This window comes from Felis catus, chromosome B3 (genome assembly GCF_018350175.1).
Source record: "Felis catus isolate Fca126 chromosome B3, F.catus_Fca126_mat1.0, whole genome shotgun sequence".
NCBI classification, from domain to species: Eukaryota; Metazoa; Chordata; class Mammalia; order Carnivora; family Felidae; genus Felis; species Felis catus.
Genome location: NC_058373.1, coordinates 144651778 through 144674470, shown reverse-complemented (window position 1 = coordinate 144674470; position 22693 = coordinate 144651778). Strand labels below are relative to the sequence as shown.

General features: G+C 51.8%; 1 protein-coding gene across 1 annotated transcript in view; it reads left to right on the top strand.

Annotated features, from left to right (window-relative positions):
* Window positions 1–22693, top strand: part of CDC42BPB (CDC42 binding protein kinase beta) — a 102915-nt gene that overhangs the window by 29898 nt on the left and 50324 nt on the right. Inside the window, exons 2-5 of the mRNA XM_023256085.2 lie at window positions 10958–11049; window positions 16388–16471; window positions 19529–19624; window positions 22027–22175. Of these exons, the coding sequence (XP_023111853.2) occupies window positions 10958–11049; window positions 16388–16471; window positions 19529–19624; window positions 22027–22175 (421 nt within the window). The remainder of the gene's footprint in view (window positions 1–10957; window positions 11050–16387; window positions 16472–19528; window positions 19625–22026; window positions 22176–22693) is intronic.

The window sequence follows — 22693 nt, the reverse complement described above, 5'->3', positions numbered from 1 at the left end:
AGAGCGAGGAGGTGGCTTAAGGGTCCTTAGGGAGGGGCACTAGAGGGGCGTTTCCGACCAGGCCTCCACTCCATTATCTCAGGCTGCCAGAGGGCGGAACGGCTGCCCCACCGGGACTCAGGACCCTGACCCTAGTGCCCTGAAAAGACACAGACCGGACCTGGCATCAGCCCTGGGTTCAAGGCCTGCAATCAGGGGCGCAGATCCAGAGTTTCTTGCAAGACGAGGATAATGCCACCTCCCACCTGGCAGGGTTGCTGGGTCGGGTGGGCAGTAGTAACATGCATTTGGTACAAACTCACAGCCATTTTGTGGCCACTCAGATGCTGTGGGTGGCTTCATAGCAGGTGCACCAGGAAATGCTCTAAATTAATGGCTGACTGTTTGACATGCACGCACTGTGCCCTGTACCTGTTTTATTGAGATGAAGTCAAACAAACAAAATAGCTAGAACTCCTATGTTAAACATTCTACTTAACCACAGGAAAAAAAAAAAAATGAATCCTTCGGAAGGGTTTTGTCCCATTTCGCCCCAAAGGTGGTAACCTGACTGTGCCCTTTCAAGCATGTCTTCAGCTCCTGCGATTCCCAGTCGCTGCACTGCAGTTAATGACGAGCCTTTGAACAGGTTTGTGGAGCAGCCCCGTCCGGCCTGGCGGGTGTCTGTCACAGGCTGTGCCCGAGGCAGAATTTCCTTCCCCCTCATGTTTTGCACTTATAAAGACATCCTCAATCTGGGTGTCACCGAAGAAAAGGCGCAGGTCAGGTGGGAATGTGAAGGTCAGTGAAACGATTCGAGTGCACTTCGCCGCCTGGCGGAGAGTTCCTTGACAGGGAGTCCGGAGACACGCGGCTTCAGTCGGGGATCAGAGGTGCCTCATCCACCGGGGGCGGGGCGGTCCTGAGTGCAGACTGTCTGGGGTGGTTTGGACTCTGCAGGCAAACTTTTCCTTCTCCCCTAATCTGGCATGTCCAGGAGCCTCTGCCTGGGGCAGCCCTGACGTTTAAGGTGTGCTCCTCAAAATAGACCACCCTCTAGGGCTGTATAGGACCCCTTTTGGCACTTGGTTTGCAAGGCTGCTTAGTGGCAGTTACTGGGTACTATTTAGGTGTCATCCGTGTGTAATCGGCCTGGCAAAACTGTTTTGTAACAAGTCTTTATCTTCTTGGTAATTTTGCTGGATTCTAGGATCATTTTGGTGGTAGGTTTGTTTACTTATTGTTAAATATGACATAGAAGTAATACTAATGTAATTGATAAGAAAGCTATGTCACCCGATAGCCGTAGCTACTGTTTAATGAGAATTTACTATAGGCTAGACAGAGCTAAGTGCTTTGGTGGGGGGTGGGGTGTTATAACACGGTAATTTATGGTATATATAATATAATTCAACAGTCTCAGTCACTTTTTGGGTAGGCACCATTCATCTCAGCAGGTGAGCAGACAGCCTTAGAGAAGCCAAGTAACTCTGCCGGGTTCACGCAGGGGCCCAGCGTGTTTGTGTCTAACACCGGGCCCTGGGGTAGTTTGCCCGGCCACAGGCCCCTTCTGCTCAGTCCTGGAATGGTGATCTTGGAGGAGGTCACCCCAGCCTCGGCCCCTGCCGTGTGCTAACCAGCACACAGTCTGTACTTTTGATTTTCCTGTTTCTTAACTTTAGAGTGTACATATACAGCATGCTTCTAGTGACTCACGGAAGAAATGGCCTGAAACTGGCTTTCTTTCTGGTGTAGGCACCAAGGCACAATGCAGGCTTCTGTTTGTGCGTTTGTTGCATTTGTGTGACTTGTGTATATGCCTCACTCAGTTGGCTCTGCTTTTTATATCGTTCCGTTGTACCCTAGGATTTTTTTTAAGTAGGCTTCGTGCCCAGTGCGGAGCCCCAGGTGGGGTTTGAACTCATGACCCTGAGATCAAGACCTGAGCTGAGATTAAGAGTTGGATGTTGAACCGACTGAGCCACCCAGGTGCCCCACTAGGGTATTATTTTTTATTTAAATGTGTATTTGTATTCATATCAGTAGGGTAGTTGGCTTTAGAAATCAGACATCTGTTGTGACGACTGCTCACTTTGCATAGGCTCTTTGCCCCAGCAGTTTGTGGGGGAGACTTGTGCTGCTCTCAGGTCGAAAAGACAGTTGCTTCTAAGTTGACACACAGCAGTGAGGCAGTGGGGTTTTAGGTCGGTAATTTACAAAGCAGGGCGGGCCAAAATTACGGTGGTTTGAGAAAAGCAGTCAATCAACAACCGAGTGGATGCAGAGACGAAGGAATGTGTGGCTGACCCAGGAGTCCCTGAACTAGGTCTGAGCAAGGTTAGCCGAGGTGGGGCCAGCCAGCGTTAGTGTGACAGCAGGCTGTTGGAATGAGATCTTTGCTGGTTTATTGTTGACTCCCTGCTACCTCCCCACCCATCTCCCCACCCTGACTTCTCCAGTTTCCACTGACTCTGTCTGTGCCTTCCGGGCGTGAGTCAGAGGAGGGGTAAGGGGCTTCTCTTTCAATTCTCAGAAGTCTGAGATTGCGTTAAGTTAAAATGTGATGTTTGTTCATGTTACCACACTGTAATTCCTGATTATCAGCCTACCTGGGTGAGTTCATATTTAGAGGACTTTATCTACAGGGTTCCTTGGAAGATTCAGAACTGGCAATTTATAACCAGAAGGGTTTGTGACGGACTCCCGATGAAGGAAAGTGTTCTGTCATTTAACAAAATTAGATATTAAAACAAGTAAACCCCATTTGATGTAAGTTAAGCACATTTTTCAGAAACCTTATGATAGGTGTATCAGCGGTCTGAACTGTGAGAATGAATTTGAAGCAGTTTTGAAACTGACTAAGCTGGTCCTTGGAGGAGAGTGTCTGCCTTTCCTGCCCCTTGTTAGATGACAGCCTCAGCCTGACTCTCCGTCCTGCCCTGCTCTCCAGTTCCCCTGTGTGGGCTCATCGGGGTCAAAGTCATGCCTTGCCCACTTACCGTCCTGCCTGTGGCCATACTCCCCGTCCTTGGGGTGCTGTTCTGGCTGGCCCTTTCTCCTCTGTGAGAAATGAGGTCCGTAGAGCACGGGCATGCTCCTGGGACTCCAGTGCCATTCCTGGGCTCCTCCCAGAGCTGTCCCTGTCCTGTACCCAGCCAGCGGTGGGGCCGCCGCTGTGTGCAGCAGCAGGTGTTTGACCTGTGGTCCCTGGATGCGACCTGAGCAGTAGCTGGCAGTTGCTAGGGGAGGACTTCCAGGAGCGGAGCCCCACACCACAGTGGAGTGGACTGGCACTGGGGAGGGAGGGGAGCTGTTCCTCGTGTCCCCTTGTCACTTGGCTTTGGGGGCTCCTGTTTCTTCAGTAGCAAATGTATTATGTGCGCTGGGTAATCTGTACGACCGGTTCCAGATGCCTGACCACTGAGTGGCTGAAGCTGCCACAGTGGAGCGGGCGGGTGACGGGGGCGGGCAGTGCGGGTCGAGTCCAGAGGGAGGTCATGGTGCGAGCTAGAAGGGGGCAGAGGGGGACTTCCCGTGTGCCTTCCTGTGGGCTGCTGCTCTGTGACACAGTCCTCTTTCCTCTGACTGTCCCTCCCTGACACTCCTTCCAGCCAGTCTGATCTTATTTCCTCTCCTGATAAACAAACCAAAGGCGGGGGGGGGGGGGGGGGGCGCATTGGTTTCTCATTTCACAATGATTTTCTGTCCGTTTCAGCCAAAGATCCTCCCTCCACCCCCAGTTCTTCCTGGCAAAGTGCTTTCCTGCTTAAAGGGAACCCTGGACTCCAGTTTTTCCTTATAGATGGGATCTCCTGTTGGCTAGTGCTTGCCTTTGGTTGATTAATTCATTGCCTTTTAGGGCAGTAAGAGAGTTCTTCTGGGGACAGTCTTGGGTTGTGGAAGAATGAAGAGATTAGGAAAAGAAAAATCTCTGAATAAACATTTAGCGCTCTAAGGGCTAAAGCTTTGTTCAGTCTTTTTTGGTGGAAGATATCCTAGGTTGTTGAATATACTTTTACCTTAGAAAATATGACACCACTCCCCCCCCCCCCCCCGCCACCGGAGGAGGTGACCTTTTTCTGACATCGCATTATCAGGTGGGCATCCAGTCTGCTGTGGCACTGCATCCCCACCGTGGTGCTAGGGCCTTGGGCAGTGGTGGGTAACAGGGCGGAAGTAGCCTTGCCTTCCCGGGCCTTCCGGGCCAGTGGGGAAGACGTCAGTGAGCTGGTATGGCTCGTATGGCTCCGAGGCCTACTTCCTGGAGGACTGATGGGCTCCTGACCCGGTCAGCCGGCTGGAGTTGGGGCCACCTCCCACCTCAGGGGTCCCAAGGATGAGCAGGAGCCTGTGGGGGTGAGGGTTCTGCTTAGGAAGACCCAGGCTTGCCTGAGGGCCTGAGCAGCAGAAGGACCTGAGGTGTGGTGGGACCAGGGTGGGGGACGGGGGTGTAGGGGGGCCCCCCGGACGGCCCACACGTGCAGCAGGCTCTGAGCACGCAGGTCTTACCCGGAGCCATGCCCAGCTGTGAGGACTCCGAACCGGGGAGGTGATGCGACTGTGTCGGCTTTGGCACAGGTGGTGCCGTGGCCGGAGAGGCTGGAGAGTGGGTGCGAGGGCACAGGCGAGCTGTGAGGTCCCTGCAGAGGGACGGGGGCACCGGGGAGTGGTCCGAGATGGTGCGCAGGTGCAGTGACGGCAGGCGCAGGGGGAGGTGTGGGCGGCGCACGACCCTGAGCAACCCCACCCCTGCAGTTGCTGGAGCCAGAGTCCCGCGGGGGGCCTCCAGCAGCCGGGCCCACTTCTCTGTCCTGGTGCCAGCACACGGGCGCCCAGCGAGTGTTTGCTGAGCTGTCACCTTTTGGTGTTGGCTCATGGGATGTGGAGGAGAGGTAATTTCACCCTTTCCAAAATGTATAATAGTTATGTTTCTCTTACTTCAAGATCTACAGGTTCATTATCACCGTGAAAATCAAACATTTTAAACATTATAGCTGATCTGTTTTCTTCAGGTTACCTGAGATGTCTGTCTTCTAGGAGAACCTTAGCATAAATGATATTTAAAGTGAATCCCAGGGGCGCCTGGGTGGCTCAGTCAGTTGAGCATCTGACTCTTGATTTTGGCTCAGGTCATGATCTCCCGGTTCGTGGGTTGGAGCCCCGCATCGGGCTCTGTACCGACGGCACGCAGCCTGTGTGGGATTCTCTCTCTCCCTCTCTCTCTGCCCCTCCCCTGCTCACGCTTTATGTCTTTCTCTCTAAATAAAAATAAAATAAACGTTAAAAAAATAAAAAATAAAGTTTTCATCTTAAAACAGTTTTTTTAAATGAGCCCCAAATGGTGTTTTAATTGTTGTGGTTTTGCTCTGCATCCTGCATACTTTGAATGGGTGACAAGCTGGGTCACACCCCAGTGCGTATAATTTCGTAAAATTTTTCCTGGGACATTCTGTATCCCGAAGAGCATCCCAAGCTCTAGATTAAGTCAGTGAAGTAACATTGGCAGACTGAAAAAAGGCTTAAGAAATGCCAGTGCCCGGGCTTCTCCAGGTCGGTGGTCTCCAGATTCCTGGCAGTAGACTGTCCTCCCCTCCCGGCCCCACCACTCCTCCACCCCCCCGAGTCACCTGGTGCTTCTGAGGTGGTGAGTTTTTGCATGTGTGAAACAGCAGTCAAGTTTTACAAGGTTGGAGTCCTCGCCTTGGGCCCCGCAGCAGAAACAGGGAACGTGTTGATTGCACGCTGCCGTCATCGCTCCCTTCCCCCCCAAACCTGCTCACCCTGGGTCTGTCCCACGGGAGTCAGTGCACCGTCCGCGGCCGTCCCCTCGAGTTCTTCCCCCACGTCTCAGGCCACTGCGCTTCCATAGCCTAACCTGGGTGCGGCCGCTTCCTCCTCCTCTCCCCCGCCGTGTGGGTGTCGTGTGTTGTCGTTGTCATGTGTCCTCGTCGGCGGTGGGAGGCGGTACCCTCAGCTCTCTCTGCTTCCACACCTGTCCCTACGTTCACCTGTCTCCTCGTGATTACACTCAGGTTATGTAACTTGGGCAGGAAAGTCACAGAAGTGACGCTGCATTTTCTCACTGGGTCCCGTCGGGTGACGGCACAATTTCATTTTGTCACACGGCTGGTGGTAGTGTTCGCTCTGATCCCCTGATTTAGGTAGTGGTGTTCTCCAGACCTCGCTGTAAAGTCACCTATTTCCCTTTGTTGGTAACCATCGTGTTTGGATTTACTTTGAAACTATATAAATACCTCATTTCTCATTAGATTTTTAAACTTTCAGATCAGTATGGACTCCTGGTTTCCTCCTTAATGTATGTAGTCTGTGACCATTGGCGTTGATTTTGAGTACCCATGACTCTTCGAGCCCTGCTTTGCTTTCTGGCACAGAATGTTCTAGCGCCGGCTCTGGGAGGGCCCGAGGCGTCCTGGCTCCTTTGCCGGAGGCTGGTAATTAGGAACCGAGCTCGGGCGCTAGATGCGCTCGGTGTTGGATGTTGCTGCCTCCTGGCCTGTCGGTGGACGGAACGAGGACCCTGTGTATGTACCCAGCCGTTCAGGTCTGTGTTTTTGATGTCCCTGTATATCATCATGAGGTCACACTGACACCCCCGATTCTGATCCAGTCCTGCAGGGTTTATTCTCCCTTACTCGTTTTTGTTTTTAATTTTTTTTAATGTTTATTATTTTTGAGAGACAGAGCGTGAGTGGGGGAGGGGCAGAGAGAGAGGGAGACAGAATCCGAAGAAGAGCTGTGAGCACAGAGTCCGATGCGGGGCTCGAACTCACGAGCCATGAGACCGTGACCTGAGCTGAAGTCGGACGCTCAAGCGGCTGAGCCGCCCAGGCTCCCCAATTCTCCCTTATTGGTGACTCCCTTCCCTGACAGTGAGGACCCTGGCTCCCGTTATCCTGAGTTTGTTCATTTATTTGATCAGTCCTCGTGGTTACGACCCATCTCCCATCCCGTTGCCCTGCAGGAGCGTCCTCTTGACCCGGCATCTCCCCGTTGGGGCTCTGACCCCGCTCCCTGTTGGGCTCTGCCTTAAGGGCTCCAGAAGGAGACTGGAGGGGGGTGGAGGAGGGAGAGGGGACCGGGGACTTCCTGCCTGCTCCTCTTTGAGTGACGCCCCTGTAACCCTTCTTCCTCCAGGCCAAAGTGCCTGCCAGTAGTAGCTGCTCAGGACATCCGGGCGTCAGGTGGGCTTCTCTCCCTCTCAGCTTCTCGGGTCCCCGCCCGTGAGCACAGAGACCCCAGTGCCAGCAGCAGCCCACCCTCAGCCGTGCGGAGCCCTTTGCCTAGTTTCCGGAATTCCCTCCTTCGGTTCCCTGACCCCACGGGTAGTCGTGTTGCTTCCTGCGTGTGCGCCTGCTGTGTCCGTGGCGACTTAGCGCTCCTAACAGTTCTTTACGTGAAACTTTGGTGCTCAGAGAGCTGGTGTGCTTCTGCCTCTGGGCTCCGCCCGACCCGGATGACAGGGTCACCCTGGTTTTGCATTGACTCTGGTTGACAGCCCCCTCTCTGCCGTTCACCTGAGAAGTCCCGTGGGATCAGCGTGACTCGGTGGCCCTGCGCGGTGGACAGGGCGGTCTGCCGCCGTGCGTGCTTGTCTTCGTGATTGGTACACGCCAGTGTCACATTTTCACTGCGTCCTCAGAACTCTTGGGTCTTTTCAAGCGTTCGTCCCATATTCCCTGGTTTTCCCATTCATCAGACTGGCCTGGTGAATTCATGCCCATCCAGTTCGGGGAAATTTGCGCAGAACTGTGTACAAGGCAGAAGCAACAAGACCGTTTGTATCGAAGAGGAGGAGGGAACTCGACGAGGAGGATAAGGTGATCGATGTGGAAAGAACAGGGATGGCCGCGAGGCACTTCGCTCCTACCTGCCTCGGTCCTCAGGGTCAGTGGGCCCCTGAGGTGGGTGAGGAGTCCCGGAGGACGAAGTGGCTTCTCTGGCACGGCTGGCTACCAGGTGGTACACGGAGGAGCTGAAGCTCCAGAATGGGCGCTGGGCCGCTCGCCCCCGACCCCCCTGCACCGTCAGGCCACGCCAACGCGTAGAGATGGTTACAGCTGGAAGTTACGACAAACACTGTATGTTGTCAACGGCAGACGAATAATGGGTTATCTATTTTTAAAAGCCGTTTAGCAGAAAGTAGGATTGAAGGTTAGATCTTTAAAGAGTGGATAACTTTGTAGGCTCTAATAGTGAAATGACGAAGGAAAAAAATGAATCAGTTCCGTTTTGTTGAAAATATTTTTATGAAAAGTAATTTCTGTAAAGTAAAAATAGCGTAATTGAGATGAAAAGCAGGAACCGAGCGGAGGCGTGGCGTTTACAGGTAGCATGTTTCACAAAGTCAGAGTAAAGCACTTATGCAGTAGGTTAAACAAGATTAAGACGTGATCGGTGAGCAACTGTGATGAGTGGGTAGTCCTCCCCGTAGGGCTTACGAGTAGACTTGCCAGGCCTCAGGGACAGTTCAAAGGCAGGTGAACCATCCGTGTATGGTGTTGGGGGGCGGGGTGTGGTGACAGATTAGGAACCACAAAAAAAGTTAGTGCCTTTTGGAGAATCCTGGAATTTCATCCTAAAATTACTTTAAAATAGTAAAAAAGCTTCTGTGCATGCAAAGGTTCATTGCAGATTTATTCACCATAAAGAAGGTACTGATTTTCAAAATTAAAAGTTTAACCTGTCTGTTCAGTAGACACATGATTTACAATTGTTGGTGCACCAACTTAGTGAAATAGTATGCATCTGTTAAAATGATAATTGAGTGGTACAGAAACATGAGACATCTAAAAAGTAAAAGAATACAGACGATATGAAACATGGAACACGCCTACGAGCAAGAATGGCACGGGGTCACGGGCAAATTAAAAGTGGCTCATTACGGGTAGGATTCTCTTCGATTTTCATGAATATGTGTTTGGGTTGTACATTGAAAACAGTGACTGCCACCTCTCGTGAGTCTTGGGGTTTTGTGGAACAGTCCAGAATGTTGCATCATGCCCCTGCCAGAGCGAGCATCTCTGCGGTGTGCACTCGAGTGTGCTCTGTGCCACAGTTTGTTCGTAGCGGGTCAGCTCTCTTTCCTCTCCTACGCTCTCCCTTCTGGTGGTAAAATACAACAGATGAGATTTGCTGGGATCGTTTTTTTTTCATTGTACAATGAACGGTACCATGCGGTTCCCCTAGAAGGTACCAGGAGAGGTTGAGGTTTTTGGTGGCTGTTTGAAGTACAGATATCTATTAGGAGTTTTGGGAATGGTTGTTTGGGGGTGATATGTGAAAGAACTAAAAAGCCATAGATAACCTTTCAAGTTCTAGCCCAAGGGTTTTCTTTAGCCTGGCCTTTTGTTTTTTGTTTTTTTTTTTGTTGTTGTTGTTAAATCAGTCCCCATGTGTCCTATTTCCTGATCTCTGTGCTGATGGGCATTTGCACTGATAGTGGCAACAATTCACTGTCCTTAGGCACCAAGAACCTTGTGGTGCTCTGGCTGTTGTTCCGTGATCACTGAACCATGGTGACCAAACCTTAATGGTATTTATTAAGCAGCTATTTAAGGAGAAAAACTGCAGAATTCAGTTAATAATATGGAGCTCAATTAGAAATCCAGAAAACGTCAGATTGCAGGTTTTGGCTGCAGGCTGTTGGCTGTTTTTGGAGACGATTGCAGATGCACGTGTAGTTGCGAGAAATAACACAGAGCCTTGTACATTTTGCCCAATGGAAACGTTTTGCAAAACCAGTAGTGGGGAATTTGAAAGAGAACTGTGTGAAGGTCAGTGTAAAACGTGGATTTGGGCCCGAAGGTGAAAATGAGAACAGCTGTAAGAGATGTGACGCGTGGTGGTCAGGAGTGCACGGTCCCTGGAGTCGAACTGCGGGACTTCCGTCCTGGTGCTGCCTCTCGCTCTGCTCCTGGAACGAAATTACCCGCGGTCTCTGGAAAGGTTTCCTGGGCCGCGGTAACAAATTACCATAAACTGGGGGGCTTAAGACCACAGATACTTTCCTCTCACAGTTGGGGAAGCCAGGTCCAAAGTCAAGGTGTGAGCAGGGCTGTGCTCCCTCTAGAGGCCCCCGGGAGGACCCCTGTCTCTTCCAGCCTGTGGCGCAGTTGGTGTGCCGTGGCTTATGACTGCATCACTCCAGTCCCTGCCTCCCATCTTCCCGGGGCTGTTTCCCTTCTGTGTCCAGATTCCCTTCTCTTAATAAGGACACCAGTCCTTTTGTGCTTAGGCCCCATCTCATTCGTGTTTGTGACCTCAACTTGACTACATTTGGAAAGACCCCACTTCCAAATAAGGCCACAGTCACAGATTCTGGGTGGACACTACTGATTTGGGGAGGGAGGAGGAGACCCTATTCAGCCCAGCACGCTGTCCACAGAAACCTGGCTCAGTTTTCTCCTCCCTACAACGTGGATAATAAAAGGATGATTATTCTGTAACCTGTGCACGCGTGCATGGAACACGTGAGTGCCGTGTAAAGTGCTTCTGCCCGTTTCTTACCGAGGTCACTGCTAGAGTCCCCACGTGATTAGCAAGGATGGTTACGATGTCCGAGAGCACCGCCTGCACTTCAGAGATGGCCGCCGTTCTGCGAGAATTTTCTGTCTCGTGTTCCCCCCACCCCACCCCGGGCTGCCCTGTGGCTCCACGGAGCCTACTCACCTCCAATGTACCTGCTGCTTGTGTTCACGACCAGCGGCAGCGGACCTCTGTGTGGCAGCATCTGTCACAGCAGATGCTGAAGGACAGGGGCTAAGGATGAACATCTGCGTAGTTGAGCGCAGACACAGACTTCCCAACACCTGTCAGATACCAAGCATTTTAAAAAGTAAACCTTTGTTTCCTGAAAAAGCTGTGTCATGTAGTGGAATGCCCCAGTCAGGTTGTTGAATTTTTACGTAGTACCAACTTACTAGAGTAAATTGTTGATTTCGTTTTTTTGAATTTATAGCTAAGCCGTTTACACAGCTGGTCAAGGAGATGCAGCTTCATCGAGAAGACTTCGAAATAATTAAAGTAATCGGAAGAGGTGCTTTCGGTGAGGTAAGATGAACTTCTGTTTTGCTCATTTTGCCTAGAACGGGAGAGCAGCCGCCGCCACCAGGCGTCTGTAGGACCCTGTGCATCGATCTGGGGGACGGGTCGTTGTCACTGTCACTTGGAGAGTAGTTCTTGGTGGGCGGAACCTGCGGGGTACAATTAAGAGGAGAAAAATAAAAACAAAAGCTGGTGGCCGGTGAGTTACCCTGAATATTGTCTGGACCAAAATCATCTCTTTGAGACAAAGAAGTTTATTAAAAGTCCACTTGTTAATTGAAAACATCCCGGCAGTCACCTTCTGCAGAATGCGGGGAGGCCACAGCGGCCGCGCCCGTCACCAGCAGCCTGCCCGCCGTCGGTGCTCGAGCTGTGCCTGGGCCCGGCCTGCGCGGCCTCATCCCGCCCCCGGCCCGGCCTCTGCAGGGGGTGGCCCGTCCAGGCTCCGCGTGTGCAGCGGGCGTCGTGCCCCCGCCGAGGCTCCGGCCGCGGCTCCCCCCACAGACTGGGATCGGTGGGTGTACGCTTAGCACCAAAGAGCCGAGCCTCCTAAGCTTCTGGATGTGCTGACCCCTCCGCTTAAGCTTTCCCCTTAGCTCTGCTGCTGGGGCGTCACGTGTGGGGCCCGGCGGTGACCCGCCCTGTCCCGTCACGCGTGCTCTGCCTGACAGTGACCCGACCTGCCGTGACGAGAAGGTGCTCCAGAATACTCGGGACTTGTGTGCAAGGCGTACGTTTCCTCCCGTGTCCAGGTCTGGTTTTGTTGTTTAGTGAGGAGAAAGAGACCTTTCAAAATTGAAACCCGATTCAGCGCAGCATGTACTTTTGCCGACTGTCTCCCTGGCAGCAGGACCGGGCCCGGGCCCTCGCGGGGATCTGTGGGGACGCCGCACCCCTAGCACCGGGTTGGGGAGGCGCAGGGGTGCCATGGGGCAGGGGAGGGTCGCTCTCCAGAAGAGGGGGAGACAACGGTGTTGTGCCACAATGGGCTACGGTGATTTTCACTGCTCTTCTTTGCAAAGAACTTAACTGCACGGCTCGGATTTCTGAGCTTCAGAGAAGGGGCCTGTGTCACCTTTTAAGTTCCTCCCAAACTCAGGAAATCCGTCCTTGCCCAGGCCTTCCCGAAAGTCCTTGGGTTCTCTCCCCTACCTTTGCTCCCTCTCCAGGCTTTCTCGGCCTGTGTAAGTCCCTCCCCCACCCCGGGGCCCCATGGCCTGGGCTCGGATCGCCATCGGGCTCCTCCGGCCACCCGGCCATCCTGCGACCCGTCTGGGTTCCCTGTACGTGCTCGCCAGTCCTCCCCCGCCGGAGAAAGAATCTTGGATTCTGTGGCTAAGGTCACTGCCACTGTCTGGTAATGGTGGCGTCACTGCCATTGCCTCCTCGGGGTGTTCTTGCAACCCTGCACCTCATCTGCTGTCTTCCACCAGGTTTCCCAGTTGGCCCAGCGATGTTCTTCGTGGCGGTTTGTTTTGGTTCCTCCAGTACTGGATCGGGGCTGGCATCAGGTGTCCCACTGAGTTGTCATGTCCCCAGATCGGTTGTTAATGTTGTGTAAGATCACTTCTGTTGGTTTTCTTTACGGAAACATCTCATTTTGGAGATGCTTGTAGCATCAGCTCTCTTTGATGCAATTAAAACTGAGTTTTGGGCCAAGAAGTTGTTTCCGGTAAACTAAACAAGATTTTTACAGATTGTTTATTTTATAAGTTGTGCAGTTAGAGAAAGCTCGTTCAATATACAGGAGTTTTTGTTTTTACATTAAATTTTACTCCTGCATTTCACTTCTACGTGTTCTTGGTTTGACAGGTGTTTTTCTGTGGACAGATGTATTCTTTTTCCTTCTGGGTATTTTATCAAAGGCACTGGCATATTTTCTGGACATGGCCTGTGTCCAGACAGGCCTCTTCTAAAGAAGTAAGCTTCTAGTAAGAGATCAGAGTGCTCTGTGTCTCATTTTCAGCAAGATCTGGATTGTTCAAAAGTTATCAGCTCTACCGTTTCTTCCAAGTGAGGCCATTTCTGTAGTAAATACTAAGTAGCCTTTTCTCCCCTGTTTCACCCCTCTGGTAACCACCAGATTGTTCTCTGCATCGATGAGTCTGCTTCTGTTTTGTTTTGTTTTGTTTTTCAGATTCTACATAAAAGGGAAATCATTTGGTATTGGTCTTTCTGTGTCTGAACTTACTTCACTTAGCATTATACCTTCTAGATCCATCCATGTTATTGCAGATGGTGAGATCTCTTCCTTTTTGCGGCTGCGTAGTATTCCATTGTAGGTATCTATGACATCTTCTTTATCCATTCATCAGGCAATGGACACGTAGGTTATTGCCACATCTTGGCCATTGTAAATAATGCTGCAGTAAACGTAGGGATGCATCTGTCTTTTTGAGTTAGTGCTTTTGTTTTCTTTGGATAAATACCCAGAAGTGAAATTGCTGGATCAGAAGGTAGTTCTATTTCAAACTTTTTGAGGAACCTCCATACTGTTTTCCACAGTGGCTGCATCAATTTGTATTCCCACAATAGTGCACGAGTCTTTTCTCCAGATCCTTGCAGACACTTACTTATTTTTTTTTTGTCTTCTTGATAATGGCATTCTGACGGGTATGAGGTGTGATACCTTGTGGTTTTGATTTGCATTTCCCTGAGATAAGTGATGTGGAACATCTTTTCATGTGTCTTGTTTACCATCTGTATGTCTTCTTTGGAGAAATGTCTGCTTAAGTTTTCCGCCTATTTTTAAAATTGGATCATTTGCTTTTTTGATACTGAGTTGTGTGTGTTCATTATCTATTCTAGATATAACCCCTTATGGGATATATCTTTTGCAAATATCTTCTCCCATTCCATAGGTTACCTTTTGTTTGTTGATGGTCTCCACTCATGTGCAGAAGCTCTTTAGTTTGATGTCCCAGTAGTTTATTTTTGCTTTTGTTTTCCTTGGAGAGAGATCCAGAAAAGTATTGCTAAGGCCGACGTCCAAGAGGTTACTGCCTATGTTTTCTTGTAGGATTTTTATGGTTTCAGGTGTTATATTTTATTTAAATCTTTAATCCATTTTGAGGGTTCTTTTTTGTTTCTGTTTTTGTTTTTTTTGCATGCTATAAGAAAATGGTTCCGTTTCATTCTTCTGCATGTAGCTGTCCAGTTTTCTGAGCACTGTTGAAGAGATGGTCTTTTCCCATTGTATATTCCTGCCTCCTTTGTCCATTAATTGATCTGTGTGTCTGTTTTTGTGCCAGCACCGTACTGTTTTGATCACTACAGCCTTGTAGTAGTGTGAAATCCGGGCACGTGATACCTCCAGCTTTGTTCTTTCTCAAGATTGTTTTGACTCTTTGGGGCCTTTGTGGGTCCCTACAGATTTTAGGATTATTTGTTCTAATTCTGTGAAAAATGCCGTTGATATTTTGATAGGGATTACATTATAGTAGCTTTTGTTTTTGTTTTTTTTTTTTTAATTTTTTTTTCGTTTATTTATTTTTTTGGGACAGAGAGAGACAGAGCATGAACGGGGTGGGGCAGAGAGAGAGGGAGACACAGAATCGGAAACAGGCTCCAGGCTCTGAGACATCAGCCCAGAGCCTGACGCGGGGCTCGAACTCATGGACCGCGAGATCGTGACCTGGCTGAAGTCGGACGCTTAACCGACTGCGCCACCCAGGCGCCCCAGTAGCTTTTGTTTTTAACACTAACATTTCACCTATTGATTGTAGCCGATTTCTAGGAAGAAATCGACACTTCCAATGTGATGACATCACGTGTGCCCAGATTGCATGTTCTGGGACACGTGGGAGAACTCACCGAACCTTTGTTCGGCATTCTTTGTTCTTTATTCAGAATCAGAGCGAGCTTGGTTAGTGGTTCTAAGACCACAGCTAGTAAACAGCAGCTTAAACAGGTGTCACGAGAAGAGCCACCACCGCGAGCACTGGGGTGGCAGTGAGAGAGATGACCGAAGGAGGTGACTGGAGGACGACTTCCACGTGGTGGGCTGTGGGAAGCTGTGTGCTGTGGGAGGGGCCTTTGACCCTCACCAGACTCTGGGGTTCCATCAAGGCATGTTCTTTGTGGACCCCCCCCCCCCGCCCTATCGTCAGGCCCAGGGAAGATAATATTTAATCATAACTGTCTTTATAATCCTTAACATGCATGCACTTGAGGGTGAGACTCTGCTACTTGTTAGCATGTTATTTAAACCTCTCAGCCTCAGGTTCCGTATCTATAAAACATGGATATAAAAATAGCCACCATCGAGGACTGTGGTGAGGGTTACCTGAGAGGGTGCAGGTCAGTTGGTGAGCAGAGTTCCTGGCACGGGGAAAGTGCCTGGTGTGTGTTAGCCTGGGTGGTTTCTTTGACGATGTGACTGTACGACATGCATCGTTTAGGAAGCAAGGAAGTAAATAATTGTTTATGCCTGCCGTGTGGCTGTCTGCCATTGGCAGCAAAAAGGGACAGCCATACGTAAGTAGCTTATGGTTTTGTGATGGGGACTTAGGCCAGTGAATGATTTTTGCAGGGTAGAATGTGCCGTGTGCTGGCACAGGCATCACATCTGGTATTGGTAAGTGATGTCAGAGCGCGTCTGAGATTTGGCAGGGACTGGGGAATCCAGTAGGACTTCCTGCAAGAGGTGGCATTTGAATTGTGCCTTGAAGAACGTGGCCGCCGGCCAACATGCCGAGTGCCCACTATATGCCTAACCCCGTTCGAAGTGCATTTAGGTGTATTCGCTGGTTTGTCCTCATAGCAGTCTGGGGCCAGTACTGCTATTACCCCTTTTCTAGTTGTAGAAACCGAGGCACAAAGAAGAGGATTTGCCCAAGTCCCACTCCAGAGCCCACGCCGGCACTCAGTGCCCCTGGAGAACAGACCACAGAGGCAAGAGCTGGCATGTCAAGGCCGGCGGTGGGAGGAGGAGGTAGACGTAGCGCCAGTGGGGCAGGTGGCAGGAGCGTGGGGACGGAACCCTTGAACACGGGGAGGAGAGGTTGGGAGCAGTGAGCGGATTTTTAAAGTTTTTATGGTGAAAGTCCCAGGCACGTGTCCCGGGCTCGCCCAGGGCGGCCAGCCCCGCTGTGCGCCCACCGCCCACCACGGAAGTTTTAGGAACTGAGCAGGGATGTGCACGTTGTGGTGTGGCGAACGGCAAGGTGCGATGCTTAGCGGGACGGATCTGCATTTACGTGAAGAGCTTGTGTCTCCTCAGTAGCTCGTTTTCCAGGGTTTCATTTCTCCGGGCACTTGAGATGTCACTGTAGTTACGTGACAACGTGTGCTGGCTTTTGGTTCCTTCAGCTACGTTTTTGTTAAACTCCTGTTTGTGTTCCAGGTTGCTGTTGTCAAAATGAAGAACACTGAGCGAATTTATGCGATGAAAATCCTCAACAAGTGGGAAATGCTTAAAAGAGCAGAGGTAAGCGTGGAGTAGTAAAGAGTAACAGGAGAAGGGGGGTGTGAGGGGCATGTGCTGGGTCCCCACCACAGTCCTCGCAGAGCTGGGCCTCCCCCCTCCCTCCTTGACAAGAGTGACCTGTGTCTTGTCGCCACCGTCTCCGCCCCTCCCGGCGCGCACGCCTCTCTGCGCTCTCCTGCGCACTCCTCTCTCCTCTCTGCGCCAGACCCCCCCCCCCCCCCCCCCCCCCCCCCCCCCGCCCCAGCCGAGGGCTGCTCACTGTAAGGACCAATCAAAACCTTTGCGGGGACTCTGGGCATTTATCTCAGCTCTGCTTCCCGTGCACAAGGCATTACTGGATCTGGAGCCTGTGTAAGCACAGAGATGTCTGCGTACGCCCTCCCAGAGGGAGGACGGAGATCGTAAGCAGAAGTAGGTGGTCACTGCTTGGCAGGTCTAGATGCGCTTTTCCTTACTTCGGTGTCCCTCCCTCTGGGGCCTGTTTCACGGTCCCGACCCTGGCCGCTCCGGCCCCCGATGGAGTCGGTGAGGCTGCTGGGCCAGCCCGAGCTCTACCTCTGGTCCTACCAGACTCACCCCCGGTCTGCCTTCACCCCCCATCCTCTGTGGTCCTCCACTTTGCGTCAGGGAGCCAAGCATCCTTCCTTTCCAAGGCTCTGTCACTTACCCTGTGTCCTCTCGCTGGGCTCCCCCAGGCTGAACGCCCTCAGCGCCACCTCCGCCGCCCCAGGTGTGAAGCAAGCTCACCCCGGGACTGAGCGCCCCTGGGATTAGCCACCTCCTCCTCCGGAAACTGCTTCTCTGGTTTCTGGCCTCTCTTGTCGTGTCACTCTGAACCTTCCTTGTAATTTTAGGTGGCCCTTCCTGTGCTCGGTAGTTCTTCCCTGGGATGATGATGCCACTTGGGCAGATACCAGTACAAACGTCTGTTCTGGTCAGATCCCTCCCCTGAGCTCAGGTTGTCGTCAGCTTGGTGGGTGGGCGTTCTCACTCAGTATCCTCAGTGCGTCCTACCTGTCCGTCACGGCCTGTTCTCCTTCCCCGTCCCTACCCTCCTCCTTCCCACCGTGGTGCCCAGCACCGGGCCTCTGCCAAATGAATGCAGGCTGGTTAACTGAAGCATCGCTGTGTTTGTGGTCACCTGGGCCCGGGGACTCTGCCTCAGGCGGTACCGCGGTGGCCGTGCCTCGGCCCCAGCAGCCCTGCGTGGCACCGTCAGCGCTCTGGGGGTCAAGGGAAATCGCTGGAGTGACTCTTCCGTGGGAACAGGGTAGCTGGTGGTGCGTAAGAGTTTGGGGGAGGAATAAGCAGGGAAATAAAGGCTAGTAGCAAATTCATTTAAGTTTATATTTTTAGAGGAGTGATTGGTTGTTCAGCGTCAGCCTCCAGACCGTGTGTGTGTGTGTGTGTGTGTGTGTGTGTGTGTGTTTAAAAGTCCCAAGGTTGGGGAGAGGTGATTCGCACCTTATAACTAGTTAGTATTTACCCAAATGTCATGGTGAGTACATTCTGAAATTATGAAATTTAAATCTGGTTACAGAGATCCTACCTAATTGGCATAGTCGGAAAAGTCCAAGGATGTCTGCTAATTATTACGATTATCCCAGGGTACATGTCATGGGATATATGTGTGTGTGATACACATAAAAACATAGTAATATTGATATAAAATGGTTAAAGTAATTTATCATTTTATTCCTAATAAATTAGTTTACTGTGAACGCTAAATCTTTGAAAGCATGACGTCACCAAGAGGGGGCGGTGGAAAAGTCACTAAGCTGTGAATTCATAACTCTGTGGGTCGTGCTGTGCTTTCTAGCTCATCTGTTTTGCTCATTAAAAAAGTACTGAAAGTTCTCAAAACAAAACTGCTGAATAATACATATATTTCCTGTCTGTGGGTCATCATGCTGGTGACCCTGAGTTTAAGAATGGCTTTTATTCTAAATGTGGATGGGTCGACCCTGGAGAACGTGGAGCCCCGGCCCTGGGCCTTCCTTGCAGCTGCCCTGCGCCAGGCCCTGTGGGCTGGGGGGCCGCGGGCTGGGGGGCATAGCATTGGTCTCTGCACATTTGGACATCGTAAGCTGATTGCTGGTCCATTTGAGTTGTTTTATCTGCTTTTAATTAGTAGAATTGGGGCACATCTACTTCAGTCATTTTTTTTTTTCGAAATAAAAAATTTTTAAAATAAGTTTAGAATAGAAAGCTCTTAGGACAAAACAAGTTCCAGAGGTCACTGTGAGTCTCATGAGAGAGCAGGTAGGACTCCCCGGTGCCTTGTGGACCAAGGGCTCCCATCAGTGCCACTGTCGTTTTTGTTAAGCTGTGCAAGTTTCAGATCTAGAGGGAGTTAAAATCTTAGGTGATCAACAAAGAGAAAGTTTTATTATGATTATGCCAAAATACCTGGTCACTTTTAAATCTAGGTACCACCTGTGAAATAAAGCTCTTAAAAAAAAAAAATAAACCGTAACAGCCTAAAAGACAGCCTTTTACCTATGTGCTGCAGACCATACTTCTTCACAGAATCCTGTTATGACCGTGGCACCAGTTACCGTGATTAAATCACTTTCCAGCGCTCAGCTCAGTAAGCAGGTGTGTGCCCTTTCCTGCCAGCCATGTGGCTGCTGAACTGTAGGTGTGTGACAGCGAGGGGCAGACGTGGGGCGGCCACGTCCCAGGCTATCGAGAGGAAGCCGGTCTGGTCCAGAGAGGTCGGGCAGTGCTGGGTGGGAGGGGCCCACCCAGGAGAGTGTTGCTGAGATCCACCTGTGAGCCGGGCCGACTCTCCTTTGTCGGCTGCAGAGGTGGCGTGTGTGGAAGGGGCAGGGGCCGGGCCCGGCCCGAGGAAGTGAGCTCTCCGAAGCCCTGGTGCAGGAAAGGCCTGGGGGAGGCGAGGATGCGTCTGGTTCCAGGTGAGTGAGGGAGGCCGAGCTTCCTGCAGCCTGGGAGGCAGGTGACGCGTCTCCAGAGCCTGTCACGGCAGGGACCCCTCTGTTCAGGACCGTACTCCTTGGACGGGCCCAGACCGACTCTCCCCCTGATTCTTTACAGACTGCTTGTTTCCGAGAAGAGCGCGACGTGCTGGTGAACGGGGACTGCCAGTGGATCACTACTCTGCACTACGCCTTTCAGGACGAAAACTACCTGGTATGTCCGGGTCTCGGGCGCTTCAAGAGTCTGTCGAATGGCATGTGGGTGAAATTGGTTGATTCGTTTGTGCTGCTACTAAAAACCGAACAAGGCGGTTTGGAATTGACAGTGTTTATATGTGCTCGGAAGAACGAAGGGGTTGGTTTAAGGTAGTAACTGGGTGGGGTTTTTTAAAGGCAGACAGTTCTCATCACGAGATAACCTGATTAGTTTTGTTCCCCGGGTTTATTACATTTAAATAAACTGGGGCTTCAAGACATTTTCCATCTTGGATTATGTTTGAAGAGAGAGGGCCGCGAGGACCCACAGTGGCTCAGCCTTTGGCGCCGAGTGGGTAATCGTGTCACCCACGATGCCTGACGCTGTCTGAGGACACTGCTGGTGTGCAGTCCTCCCCGAACGAGCTGGGCTCGCTGAGGTCTTCTGACGTGGGTTTTAGGGGGGACTCTTGTTACCTGTTTCTTCCGACCTAAGTGGGGGCTTTCAGTCTTGACCAGTCAGTCCGCTGTGCGATTGACACGTGTGCCCCGAGGTGAGTGTAGATGCCTGTAAAACAGACACAAAACAGCGGCTCACAAGGGAAAAGAAGCCAAACCTTTGCCCTCAGCTGCTCTTAATTCCAGAGTGACCGTGTGACCGAAGGTTTGCCTAAACCTAAAAAGGTCCTCACGTGGAGCTCTGGTTGTGCGGGGCAAGCACCGTCCTTGGAGAAGCTGGTCTCTGCCCGGCTCCTCTTGCCTGCGCAGCCCCAGCGGTGGCCGCAGGGGCTTCGAAGGTCTGCACAGCCTCGGGCCAGGGACCTGAGCTCGATCTCCCTGAGCTCACCCGCACTTCTGTGCTCCGTTCCTACAGCAAGAGGGACGTAGGGTCTCTTTTATTCATCTTACAACCGTCTCTTTCCCACGTCAAAGACATCCGTCAGTTTTGAATGTCCAGAATTAGGTAACATGGTTTGTTACACTGTTTATTTAGAATTTACAACATATATGTTTATGTCTACAGAAGAACCGTTGTGTTTATCAAGCAGGGGCGCGTGGGTTAGCTCTGTCTCCCCAGGGACCCCGTGCCTTAGGCCCTGAAGGTTGTCACCACGTTTTAAATGGGGCATCTGGAGCGGGAGGGGACGTAGCCACTTGTCCAAGCGTGTGACGGGAGGTGGTGCTCAGGGCCCTTCCCCAGCAGACCGCCGAGTGCACATCACCCCCGCTCAGAGGCGACCATCTCGGGTCCATTTCCGAGGAGTTCAGGCGCAGATCTGTACAGAAGGAAAACAACATATTTTGTTTAATCTTTCCTGAAGTCAGCGTAGTGTCTTGCAGTCTGAAATGTCTGATGGAAGATGGTCAGTTAGGAATCGCAGCCAAGAAGGCATCTTCTTGAGTGTTTGGAGTTGCACAAATAGAGGTACAGTGAAAATCAAGAAGGAAGGCAGGGGCTCCGGGCTTTCTAGTGTGTGAACCTGGGCGCTGGTACTGGGGTTCGCAGACCCGTGGCTGGCTGCTGTCTCTGCCGCCCCTGAGTGGTGCTGTCGGGCAGGTTCCTTCTCTCTGGGACCCCGGCAGTTTCTGCCTTTGTGGGGTGATGGAGAAGCAGGCCTGGAGAGCGGGGCAGGCCACGTCAGGCCTCCTTCCTCGTGCGGAGTCATTGGGCTGCCCCACAGAGCCCATTCTCGTTGTTCCTTCTGTTGGAGGCATCTAAACTTGGCGTGTCCTAAAAATTAAACGTGTTTCTCCAGTGACTAGAAGGGTGTTGCCTTGTTGACTTAGAATCCCTGTGTTTCATGACAGAGGAAATAATTGGTTTGGTTCTTACTCTAAAAGTAAGTTTCTGCCTTATGGCCCCTTAGTTTACTTTCTTACGGATTCCTTACAGTTCTCCAGGAGCCTGTCGATCATGTTCAGTGCTGCTGTAGAGCATTTTCATTTTTCTGTTTAGAATTCTAGGCCAGCATGGAAACCGTGGAGACTCGGCTAGATGGGTGCTTGACTTACTCCTACCGCTTTCTTAGGGGCCAGAGAACTTCTCCCTTCGGCCCGCACGCCCGCCAGCCTGTGGTCTGGCCTCTGCCTCCGCATAGTACTCCCCGGTGCCTGTCACCCTCCTCTCCTTCCGGGACCACGTCCTGGCCCCCCAGCCCCTCTCCTGCCCTGCTCTCGGCCCCCATCTTCCGCGCTGTTGTTCCTGAAATTCGTTCTCCGTCAGATGCCTAACTGAAAGTACGACCTACATGGTGCAGGAAGGTACTGGGTGGGGAAGTCCTGGATGACACAGGAGCAGCTCGGGAGCCAGCGCTCCAGACTGGAAGAGCCAGAGGACTTCGTGGTAGAACTTCGGCCTTTCGTTGTCAGGCCTCGCGCTGACCGAATGTTCTGTTCTCTCCCACCTCTTCCCACCTGCAGTACTTAGTCATGGATTACTACGTGGGTGGTGATTTACTGACCCTGCTCAGTAAATTCGAAGACAAGCTTCCAGAAGATATGGCAAGATTCTACATCGGTGAAATGGTGTTGGCCATCGATTCCATCCATCAGCTTCACTACGTGCACAGGTACGCACCTTTTGTGTTTTATGGGGACGGCCTTGAATACGTGAAGATGCCCTTTCGGGGCCCCGAGACTCTGTCGAAGGCTCCAGGCCGTCCAGAGAGGCCACGCGGTTCGCAGACCCTGGGCCGCCCCAGCGCCTGGCACCAGCAGGTCCCAGTGTTACTGTGACGATGAGGATGCTCGAGCGCGGGTCCCCCAGAGCCGCCTTGTCTTTAGATGTTTTGCTGACCTCAGCTCATCCTCCCGCTGCTGATCCCTCCTCCCTGGGGTGCCCGCCCCCTAGTTCACGGGTTTCCTGACCGTCTGCTGTCCCAGCCACGACACCTTCCCTGGTGCACGGCCCCCATCATGGCACTCACAGAGGAGGACTGGGCTGGGGAGAGGGGCTCAGCACAGCACCTCGAGCGAGAATAACTGGTTCTGTGTGGCCGTGTGCCTCCCGCCCTCCCGGGCGCGCTGCGGGCCCACCCTGCATCCTGCGCGGGCGCCACCTCTGTGTCTTTCTGGTGCTTAAGACAGC